At 42.9% G+C, this 12,121-nt stretch overlaps 2 protein-coding genes across 3 annotated transcripts in view; one reads left to right on the top strand and one right to left on the bottom strand.

Moving 5' to 3' along the window:
* SPPL2B (signal peptide peptidase like 2B) overlaps window positions 1-6,883 on the bottom strand; it is a 24,591-nt gene extending 17,708 nt beyond the window's left edge. For both annotated transcript variants that reach the window (XM_038163477.1, XM_038163478.1), the window contains exon 1: window positions 6,728-6,883. In XM_038163477.1, the coding sequence (XP_038019405.1) occupies window positions 6,728-6,784 (57 nt within the window). In that variant the 5' untranslated portion in view covers window positions 6,785-6,883. The remainder of the gene's footprint in view (window positions 1-6,727) is intronic.
* On the top strand, window positions 6,845-12,121 carry LSM7 (LSM7 homolog, U6 small nuclear RNA and mRNA degradation associated). Its single transcript, XM_038163488.1, has 4 exons — window positions 6,845-6,990; window positions 7,093-7,183; window positions 8,377-8,448; window positions 11,069-12,121. Exons 1-4 carry the CDS (start codon window positions 6,946-6,948, stop codon window positions 11,209-11,211), a joined length of 351 nt encoding a protein of 116 aa, XP_038019416.1. The 5' UTR covers window positions 6,845-6,945; the 3' UTR covers window positions 11,212-12,121.

The raw sequence follows: 12,121 nt of genomic DNA, 5'->3' as shown, positions 1-12,121 counted from the left end.
TTAGGTCAGGTTGTACCAGGCCATTTCCCAGCAAAACTGGAAGATCTGGGGGCTCACAAGTAGGTACTAGCAAATACTTCCTTAACACAGACATTTTCACAAATCTTATTCTTCATGATAAGGTCTGTTCTTTTAAACGTCTACTTCTATCCTTCCCTTCCCTGTGTATAATGAGACAATTCTGTGAGTACTAGGTATATTCCTCATCTTCCACCCAAAAAGTTGAACCTAAATCACCTACAAGAGAGAGTGTGTGTGTGTGTGTGTGTGTGTATATATATATATATATATATATATAATGTATGTATGTATATATATAACCTGCAAAATAAAGTACTTCTGTGGAGTTGATGCAGTTGTCTGTTTGTACCCCAAGTCCTAGTAGATGTTTACCCAGGGAATCAGAAAGTAGGAATACAAACAAAACAACAGCAGAAGTTTGTACAACTCTCCTATCACTAGTGGTGGTTTCCTTTAATTAGTGTTGACTTCATTCTTGTATTAACTGAGTCCAAATAATTGTAAATCCTCCCTGATCTTGGAAATGGTTGAAGAAACACAAAGTATATAATGAGGTCTGTTTGTAGTGTTCTAAGGATGCTGAAATAATCCTGGCCATTTCTAAGTGTCAAAAGGGGCCCTTGCAATGCTCCTCTCTCTGACAAGAGGCTCCTTCTCTTGCTTGAACAAGAAGGCATCAGAGCAGAATCACTTTAACAATCAGCCATCAAGTTTTACAGGACACTTGCTCCTCAGAGCAGCAACACAGGGATTGCAGGCTCTGTCTGGGGAGGACTGTCAGGCACCATTTCCACTCACTGAAAAAGAGTAAGTCAAGAAGTCTTTCCTTTATACAAAATACTGAACATCAGCTCCTCAGTGTGAAGTTTGCTTATATACATTCTGTGGCCATTTGGTCAGGTTTGAACATCAACATATTAAGAATTCAATTTCAGATTAAGATCTGACCAGCTGCTGCAAAAAGATTTTAATGCTTCACATAAAAATACATTAAGATACAAATGTAGTGCTCAGAAAGCAGGACAAAACGTAACTTTTAAAATGTAATTCAATTGTACAAACCCAGACCAATGCTTCTTTTTGAAGGAGAGTCTTGTTGATCTTCAGTTGCTGCTTTAGAGCCTCACAGTGCTCTTACAGAGCAATTTCAATGTTCAAACAGTGCTGTCTGGTAATAGATTACAAAAGGATGGTGCTGAGAGCAAATACAAATCATATCTGTATTTTAGCTTCATACAAGCTACTAGATGGTCAGGAAAAAGTTGACCTCACATTAAATGTGGCAGTCTCAAAATACTATTTCAGCCCACTGATTTAGAAATCCAGTCCTTAGGAATACCAAACACTGGTAATGTGACTGGATTCTTCCTCTTATCATTTTTGTGTTCCCAGAGCATTTGTTTTCTATTGTAATGGGAAGTTTCTCCATTTTATTGAGAACATTTGCTAATCCTTACTAGCACTTAGCACTTGGAAGTTACAAAAAACCCAAAATCCACCAACCAACCAACCAACCAAAATCCCCCCAAAACCAAACAACAAGCCTTCTCCCCTTGCAACCATCTTACCTTTCTACCATCCCCGCTTTGTGCCATACTCCTCTCTACCCACACATCCAACTCCTTCCTTTCCATTCTTCCTTCTCTCTTTCTCTTGTCCAGCACTCAAGCAAAACTGAAGTCACTGACTGAAGATATGTTTAACTGGTTTATTGCTCCACTTTAGCTTTCCCCAAGGAAATCACTTGGTGCCTACCAGAACTGATGAAACTTTGTTCAGGAGAGAAATATAACATAATATCCCTAGTCATCACTGCTACTAATTAGAACATTGTGAGAGACTAATTTGTCAACATCTAGTTTAACATTCCTAACCTAAACACACCAATGATTTGATAATTATGCAGTTACACTCTTACAAATACACCTAACAAATCTGTTTCTTCATGTAGCAGCCAAGGAACAAGATGCTAAAGATGACTGGAGTCAGCAGCAATGTCATATCTTAACATGCTTGTTCAAAAATCCATTAAAAGAACCCATCACACTTATTTCTCCCTCTTTATTTCAAACCCCTCTACACAGAAGTTACCATGCACACCTAGGAGGCACTCAGGGTAAAAAGATGGTTTTTGGAAAACTTTTGAGAATCACAGAATGGTTTAGACTGGAAGGGACCTTTAAAGGCCACCTTGTCCAAACCCCTGGCTATGGGCTGGGAAATCTTCAAGTAGACCAAAGCCTGTTCAAACTGGCCTTGAACACTTTCAGGGATGGGGCACCCATCTCCTCTCTGGACACAGAGAGGAGTTGTGTGTTTTACCAGTGTTTTACACTGTGCCAGTTTTTACCACCCACATTGTAAAAATCACTCTTTAACACACACAGTGTGCCCAGAGGCAATGATGGCATTCTGCTGCAAGAGGTCAGCAAAGCAGTAAAGAAACATCATTGTAAAAATATACAGGAGGTAGATATTTTTATATTTAACTCTTCTGCATATAAATGGTCTTTGTTAACATATGCAGCAACTTTTCCCCTTTTTTATAACATTCGTGTTAATTAAGTCCTTTAGAACTAATGACATTTGTCCTGAAGCATGCTCATATGGGAGGTCACACCAATTAGCACAGTGCAGATTAAAGCCACTTGAGCACAGTGAAAGTTTCCAAGAAATCTTTGGAGAAAGAGAGACACTACTGTGCATATGCTGTGAGGAAACAAGAACTCCAACTCCCTGCTAGAGTGGACTTGTTAACTCATATCTCAGGTATCCAACCATAGCACCTAAACAACAAAAACAAGTAATTTAGAAAAGTAACCTGTACTTATTACCTTGAATTTGATTTTGAAGAGTAACAAGCAACAGAGATGCAAATACAGTCACACACAAAAGACAAGAACAAAAGAATGTCCCCTGCTTATTGTACGTGGTCTAACTGGGCCTAGATACACAAACAAAGCATGGAATATCTTAGTTTTGAATATTACATGTACAACTCTCTCCAAAATCTTCAGGCAGTTTTGTAGGAGCTAATTCCTGTAATTGAACAGCTTTATGCATATGGGAAACAATCAAGCTGTACAGTTAAAAGTTTTACATCTATGAGATATATGGCACACATCTTTAAAATGAGAGTAAATATAGGGTGTGTTGCTACACTTCTGAGGAGATAACCATTACTGGAACTCAGGAATAATTCTTAAAAGGCACCAAGGAGACTGTTATACACAATTTTGCTTTCTGAGCTATTTAATGGATGTTCTTCAGAGAAATATTAAAGGAGTAAAAGGTTCCTAATGTGAAATGCTCATAACATTTTAGAAGCTATGTGGATTTGTGTGCCAAAAGCCAAATGAAAGTCAAGTGTGAGAGAAATTAAAGGCAATATGAGCAGGGCTAAAAGCAGAAGAGAGAACACAGAGTTCTAGAAACTCTGTGGAGAACATAATCTGCGGATAATGTGGATTAATAGACATTTTTACAAAGCTATTATCACTTAGAAGCAAAGCATAGTTCTGAAGTTTGTTCTTATCCACTTTCATGCATCCAGTTTTGTTTTTGTTCATGTAAGTAGGTATGAGACAACAAAAGTTCAAGCAGTGCTGCTGATGCACTGGCATAGTGGCAACATTTATGATGATTCCTTATTCCTAGAGACCACTTCGTATCCTAGATTAACCCAGGAGAAAATATCATCTCCTGTGCAGATCTTATACAATGTGCCTTCAACACCAAAGGCTCTTTTTCAAGTGTTAGGATATCAAGTCCAGCCTTTTTCAAACACAGAAAAACAACAGCTGCTGTGATAATAAGGTATATTATAATACTTGCATCTTATTGATCCTGTGGCTTAAAAAGCACACAATAGTGTATAATTAACACAAAAGGAAGTGTTTTCTATAAAACTGCAAAACTGGAAAAGGTTTTCACACCACAGAAATGTAAAATCTGAGGGCAGAATTTAACAGACAGATGAGCTAATCTAATGTTTGTGGTAATAGAAGGGCATACTTGTTAGCTGTAAATCTCATCAGGGCCTTCCACAGATCAATGCATAAAAGAGAAGAAGGCTCCCCAGTTTATTTGCTGTGCAAGTTTTTTTAATTAGTGAATTAATGTAGTTCAGAGGCAAGCACTGGACTTGCAAGTTAAGTGATAGAAGGCAGAGAGGAAGAATTCAGCTCACCAGTATTTCAAGAAACTTCAGTGTTACTGAGCCAATCCAATGTCTGTCTTGTTTGTTCCTCCCTGCCTCTGGCCCCACACTCACCTGGACATCCTATACAACTTTTCTGCTTTCAGTAGCTCTATTAACTGACCTAGCCACTCACATCTCAGAGAGATTTCACAGACACTTGGAGCTGTGTTCCTTGAAGAAGGAATGAATGAGCTGTCCTACTCTTAGAGCAGGTACCATGTTTGAGTTCCCAGGAGCTGGAGTCATTCTTTCCCATGAACTACACTGATCCATCTGGAGACCAGTAACAGCAGGCAGCAAAGCTGCACACAAATAAAACACTCCTTCAACAAACACTGTACAGTGCAGAGAGCTACGTATTCATAATGCAATAATTCCAGGAGACTAAATTGCCAGCCACCACCTTAATGCAGAATTTCCAACAGACTTTCCAATCCTTTGGACCTATATCATAGAGTGCCCTAATTTAAAATACCAACCCATCACCTCAATTCAACATAGTCTGCTGAAAGCTGCTACAGTGAAGGCCAGCTAGATCCAACACACTTGCTGCAGATCATGTTGCTATGTTCGTCACTAGTCAAAGGCTCACATATCTGCTGCTGTTACAGGAAACTGAGGGGTAACAATGCCTTGAAAGAATGGGAATTCAAATGAAATGTGAGAACTCAAATACCAAAGCAAGATCTAAGTGCAGACTGTACTTGGATCTACAAGATCACACCACTCTTAAAGTGTTCCCAGAAGAGGACCCAGATTTGGAAGAGCCATGCTTCAGCAGCCAAGCTGATCCATCTCCCTAAATCAGAAGATAGAAGCAAATGTGGACACTACCTCCTCTTGCCCCAGGGAAAACAAATAAACAAAACATTTCTATTATCCTCTTTCAAGGAGGGAGATAAAGGTATATGCTCACTAAGGCAAGAGTAAGGCACTAAGAATGAGTACTGCTGGCACACAGCAAACACAAACAGCAGCTCCTGACAACAGCTGTTAGCTCTGTCCCCTGGAATAACTCCAGCCATCAGTCACAGGGGTACCAAACTGGGACAAGTGCAGCAGAGCACTCTTCTCTGCCCCACACTAAGGAGGATGTACTACTCAAGCCATCCCAACAAGTGCAAGCACAAGAGATGCAGAAGTTATGCACAATACAAGGTATTCAAGCACAGTACATCCACTTTCCACTGCAGCAGCAGGACTGTTTCAGCACCCTGGCCAGTCTGCCCAAGCTTATTCAAGTACATTAACACTTCCACTGCACAAATATACCACATGTTTACAGACAGGAATGTGCTGCAATACATGGAGCTGAATGCAAGATCTCAAAGTACCCACCGGTGGACTATCTCACCCACTGTCCTTCTGCACTGCCATATGCTCACCTTCCCCAAACTGATGGACCAAACTGACTCCATGCCAGTCTTTGACTCATTCTTGTTAATTTGCTAATTAAATTAATCTTGTTAATTATATCTTATTAATTTGTCAGGCCAACACTGGAACTACCAGTCCCTGTGAAGCATCAGTGGAGATGACAAATTGCATGGGGCATGCAAGAGCATAATGAACACATAATGAAGATAATGATGATAATGGATTAAAAAAGGGAATTATACAGAAATAAAGAAGTTAGCTGACAATCAGACCACTCTGTAACTAAAGATTACTGGCAAGGAGACAGAGGGAGAAGAAGGAAAAATTAGAGTTCCATGTTAAGATGTTACACCAATAATATTCAAGAAGCCATAATACACTCCAAATTACCTAATAAACAGTCAAGAAGTTTAAATGACACATTAAATGACATTTCAAAATTTTCAGAACACAAAACACCGAACTTCAAAAGCAAAAGCTATGTACCATGCAACGCAATTACTAGAAATCCACTCTCTCCTGTATCAGGATTACATGCCTACTTTATCACACCCTTAGAAATGTATCCCACAAAATAATTAATATTTTAGTACTGACAATACAAGACTCAAGCCAGACTACAGAGTCAGGGTCAGCAGAAATTCCTTCTTTTCTGCTGAACGCTTCCTCACAGGGAGTCTATCAGTCAGGGTAAAGCCAGAGTCGTCACTGCGGGGATCTGGCCCGGGGGCTCGGCTGCGCTCCGCTCCCTGGGGCTGCCTGGCGAGGATGCTGTGCTGGACCCACGGGGGCCCCGAAGTTTTAGGAACTACGAGGAAAACGCTAGTTACTACGGAAAGAATAAAAAAGTCTCAAACAACCCCAGAACCACAGATACATCAACACTGCCAAATCGCGGAGAGCAGGGCCGGCAGCCCCATGCGCTCCGCCGTCTTCCTGCGGCCACGGCTCGGCCCCGGCGCGCTGCGGGCTGGCTGCAGCACCTCCGAGCGCCCACGGGAGGCGGCTCCGGGCTCGGACGCGCCGCATAGTCCGCCCGGGCCCGGCTGCGCCCGGGGCCGCTCCCCGCCCTCAGCCGGGCTGCCCGCACGCGGCTCGGGGAGCGCACAGCCCGGCAGAGCCACTGACCTGCGGGAGCAGATACAGGAGCAGCCAGAGGCGGAGCAGGGCCGGCCGCGCCGCCATGCCGGGCCTGCCGCGCCGCCGCCGCTTTGTTCCGACCTGGGCCGGGCCGGACCCTTCCGCATCGGGCACCCAGAGCCCGCCCCGGACGTCCCGCCCCAGCGCCCCGAGCCGCCAACGGGCTCCGCCGGGACACGACGTCACTTCTGGCGGTGCCGAATGAAATGGCGAGTGGCGGCGGCGGTGGCGGCGGCGCGGGGAAGATGGCGGTAAGGGATGGTGTGGCCCCCGCGGTGCCATCGCAGCCGCGTTCCGGGTCTCTGCCTCCGCGGCTGGCGCGCTTTAACTGGGCCGCCTGTGCTCTGCCGTAGGATAAGGAGAAGAAGAAGAAGGAGAGCATCTTGGACCTCTCCAAGTACATCGACAAGACCATCCGGGTGAAGTTCCAGGGCGGGCGGGAAGGTGAGCCCGGCGCGTGGCTGCAGCACGGAGCTCTTCCGCCTTTTGGCGTTTTCCCTCAGCTGATGCCTGGCGGCTCTGCCCTCCTGCTCACGCTGCTTTCCCATCCAGGGAAGCGGAGGAGTAGTGGGTGCTTTTACTTATTAGTGGTTGCAGTTACTGGTGTGAAGCTTCTCTCGTTTAAATATTCCATTGATCTCCTGGGTGCACTTTTATCTTTATGTCTCATCTGTGCATCTCTTTTATTAGTTGTTTTGAACAGCCTTATTTTGGCTGTTTGTTTTTTTTTTCCTTTCTCCTTGCATTGCAAGGATGCACTTAAAGGAACAAAGAAATATTTATGGATGTAACAATATATACAACTGTCGTGCCTTTCATCTCTTGATATGGTAAGCATGCCCGGAGTTCGTGGTTCAATATATGCCACCGTGCCTTTACATCCCCGTCCTTTCCCAGCTGGGCAGGTACATCCCGATGCAGTTGGTGCCACCCGCAGGTGCTTGTTTGTCTGAGTTTACCATGTGCTGCATTTTCAAACTCCACTGTGACTTTATGCTTATAAGGGTTTGGAAGCTACTTGAACTCCTTACTGAGAAGTGTATTTGTCAAACTGGGTAGTCTCTCCGTGTAATGTTGTGATATATTTGGTGACTAGTCTTGTGGAATCACATTCTCCATTAGGACAAAGTGCTGGACTATCTGCAGTGCCTTCCCGTGAGGCAGTGCTTATGCTAAAGACATGATATGCTAAGAGGGCACTTGTAAGATGGGGTTTCTGAGGAAAGAATTTAAAATATGATCTTGCTTTATTTTTAACCATAACCTTTCATTAAAGATACTTATTTTCTTTTGGAGTTGTCTTTTTTTTTTCTTTGTGTGACTTGTAATGATTTGTTATACAGTATTCTTAAAATGCCCTTGAAATTGGCTGAAAGCAAAAATGTTAGAGTCTTGAAGAACATTTGGAAGAATTGATTGAAAAGTCTGTAAGTTTTAATTGGTGCAATGCAGACCAGCTTTTGTGTACTCGCCATTGATAAAGAGGACACTGCTTAATATCTCTGGCCTAATTTGTTTGGACTTGCCTGAAGGAGGGAACAGAGCTGGAGAACTGAATCTACTTTCATGAAGTCTTATGTTGCTTGTTTTGGTCTTGTTTTGGTCCTAATCATTGTTTTCTGTGTGGTCTTCAATAGCAAGTGGTGTCTTGAAAGGATTTGACCCTCTTCTGAACCTTGTGTTGGATGGTACCATTGAATATATGCGAGGTAAGTAATGTGCAATCTTTGGAAAGCTTCCCCTCCCTGAGTGATTTTCCTGACAGAAATCTTACAGCTCTGTAAGTGAATAAGCAGAAACTGCAGATTGACATCACCCAAATGTAGCATGCTTCGGATAACTATCTTGTAAAGAAAGACATAAGGTGACAGGTCTATGGGACCTGATAACATGTTCCTGAGGGAATTGGCTGTTACAGTTCCCAAGCTACTCTAAAACATTTAAAAAGTGATGGCAGTCAGGTAATGGGAAAGAGGGGAACATTGAAAGCATTTTTCAAAAGGGTAGAAAGGAGCCTGGGAACTACTGTCCTGTCAGCCTGACCTCTTGTACCTGGCAAGATCATGGAAAAGATCCTCCTTGGAGCTCTGCTAAGACATTTGGAGGACAGGGAGGTGATTTTAGACATCCACCGTGGCTTTACCAAGGGAAAATGCTGTCTGAACAACCCAGTGGCCTTTGACACAGTCCCCCACTGTCACAGCAGCGGGCCCCCAGCTGGATAATAATTAGCATTGACTCCATGATTCACAGAAGGCTGATCAATATCTTTATTACATATATATATATATATATATATAGCTATCAAGAAAACCATTGCTTTTATAGACCATTACGATACACCTGGACCTAATTGGTCCTCCAATCCAAACACTATCACTATTGGCTAATAAAGAAATCACCCTTTGGTGAACAAATGTCTGTAACACATTATACATGTTCACAATAACAGGTGTGGCAGGCCAAGATAAGAATTGTTTCTCATTCTTTTCTCTGATCATCCCACAGCCTTTTCCCAGAAAGGCCTGGGAAAGCTGTCTGTTGCTCTCTCTGGCCTGAGAGCTGCTGCCACACCCCACAACATCCTTCTCCCTAAATTGAAGAGAAATGGGTTTGATGGGTGGACTGTTTGGTGAATGTGGAATTGCTTGGATGGTCATATGCAGAGGGTAATAGTCAATGGCTTAATGTCCTTGTGAACATCAGTGACAGAGGCTGTCCCTCAGGGATCTCTGTGGGGACCAGTACTGTTTAGTGTCCATCAGGAACACAGGCAGTGGGATCAAGTTCACCCTTAGTCTGCAGGTGGCACACCTGAAGGCCGGGGCCATCCAGGGGGACCTGGACAAGTTTTTGAAGAGGGGCCACAGGAACCTCGTGAGGTTCGGCAAGACCCAGGCTGGGGGATGAATAGATTGAGAGCAGCCCTGCTGAGAGGGACTTGGACATACTGGTGGATGAGAGGCTGGACAATATGTGCTTGCAGCTCACAAAGCCAGCTGTATCCTGGGCTGCATCCCTCCCAGGGATGGGGGATTCATCCCCAGGGAGGAGATTTTGCTCCTCTGCCTGCTCAGGTGAGATCCCCCCTGCAGAGCTGCCCCAGCCCTGGGGAAAAGCATCAGAGGATGTGGAGCTCCTGCTGGAGCCAGGCCAGAGGAGGCCACAGAGATACTCCTAGGGCTGGGGCCTCTCTGCTCTGGAGCCAGGCTGGAAGAGCTGAGGTATTCACCTGAAGAAGAGAGATCTTCGAGGAGATGGTATTGCAGCCTTTCAGTTTTAAAGGGACATAAAAGGAAATGCCAGGGAGTGAATGCTTCAGCAGGCCCTATTGTGTTAGGGCAAGAGGTAATGGGTTTAAACTAAAGGAGGGTCCATGTAGATATAACAGAAGATATAGATATAAGGAAGAGGGTTTTTTTATAACGAGTGTTATAAAAACACTGGGACAAGTTGCTAGTAGAGGTGGTAGGTGCCCCATCCTTGGGATCGTTCGAAGATGGGACTCCGAGCAACTGGGTCTAGCTAAAGATGTCCCTGCTTGTTGCAGGGGGGCTGTACTAGATGACCTTTAAAGGTGATTCTGCAGCAGAAGTTAGGTTAAGCACATTCCCTGTGATAGAACATCCCTGGTAGTCCTTGCTTGAGCTCCTCTATAGTTATCTCATTGGCCGCCCTTGTCCTCTAAAGCTTGAATAAAGCAGTATCTCTGTCTCTCTGATACAAAGCCTATCATTTGATAAGACAGTGTTTTTGAAGAGTGTTCTCCTATCTGTTTAAAAGGGAGCACCTGAAGCTTTGAATTTCATCTTTAAAAGAGAGTTTTAAAAGGTGTTGTTCATTTCTATTGAACATAGAGATATCTCTATATGGAAGGTAGAAGTGGTTGGTTTGTGTGTGTTTGTCTGTCCCAATCCAGCCCTGTTTGGCCTGGTCTGAGAATGGACTGGTGCTCTCTTCCCTAGTGCATTGAGAAGTCATGGTCTTTTTCTGATTTGCATTAATCCCCAACATTAATGACATTTGAAATGGGATCAAGAGCTTTTTTTAATCACTTGCATGTATATTATTAATTAGAGATCTATGAATTCTTTAATAAATGTGTTCTGCTTTTCGTTGCATACAAAGCAAGTTTTCGTTATTGCTTACTGTAGGTGAGGTTTTGAAAATATCAGATGTCACTGCTGCATCACCTGTATGGTCCATGTGTTCAATAAAACAAAGCAGTTATGCCAGGAAAGAACATGCACATCTGTGCTTTTTGAAGTTGATGGAATTTGGTTTCTTTTTGTTACTTTCCTATTCTAACCATGGATCTCTGCTTTTTAGATCCAGATGATCAATTTAAATTAACAGAAGACACACGTCAGCTGGGACTTGTGGTTTGCAGAGGGACTTCTGTGGTTCTGATTTGTCCACAGGATGGAATGGAAGCTATCCCAAACCCTTTCATTCAGCAGCAGGATGGCTAATGCTTTCTTTGGATTGTCTCTGAAAACTTCAGGGGTGCAAGTCATTGGAGAAAACTATCAGTGTGTGAGAAGCTTCCTGTTTTGGGGGGGGAAGTTTGAATGTATATTTGTTAGTGTGAAAGAAGTCAACTTTTATTTTTGTGGCTTTCATAAATGGTGAGAGGATGAGGAATGTAAGAAGCATGCTCTTGTTTTCCTCCCACCCCCAAGTAAGTGTGTAACTATGTTGTTTAGAGCTGACAGAAGAGAACATATTGTCCTGAATTGTCTGAGACCTTCTTGATCTTGTGAGTTTTGAAACAACCCCATAAAATTAGTTATGAATGCCCTGAATATTGGTTATATTCTTTCCATTTTTAAATACATTAAAATGCCTTTAATCCAAATTAAAAGCCTAGATACAGTAGAACATGTTTTTCTTCCTCTTAGACATCAGTACTCAGCTGGGGAAGCATTATGTTGTAGTCTTCTGCTGTTGAGTTCAGTCTCTTGTGGAGACAAATTACTTCCTTGTGTAGTGTCATCACCTTTACAACAGGTGTAGCCAAAAAGGTCTTTTTCAGCACTTGTTCCAGAACTGGTGGGCTGTGATCTGTGTATCAGCAGGCTCACATATTTCTACAGAGGACTGGTCTAACTTGTGGGATAATTCTTGGTTGAGTGACCTAAACCTTATGGAGGTAGCTATTTGTTACTTGGAATTTTAGGGGAAGAATATTGAATTGCCTACAATTGAACAAATGTTAGGATGTCTGGAAGTACTGCATATTTTTATATTGTAGCTATCCACTTGTGGTTTTGCCTGTTATAACTTGATTTGTAAGTAAACATTTTTATTTCTTTTATACTGCAGAAAATTCAAGATTTGAGGAGTTCTGAGTGAATAAAGACAAATTAATCTGTTTCTAAA

This window comes from Motacilla alba, chromosome 28, assembly GCF_015832195.1.
Source record: "Motacilla alba alba isolate MOTALB_02 chromosome 28, Motacilla_alba_V1.0_pri, whole genome shotgun sequence".
In the NCBI taxonomy this organism is placed as follows: Eukaryota; Metazoa; Chordata; class Aves; order Passeriformes; family Motacillidae; genus Motacilla; species Motacilla alba.
This window is presented reverse-complemented; position numbering and strand designations above follow the sequence as displayed.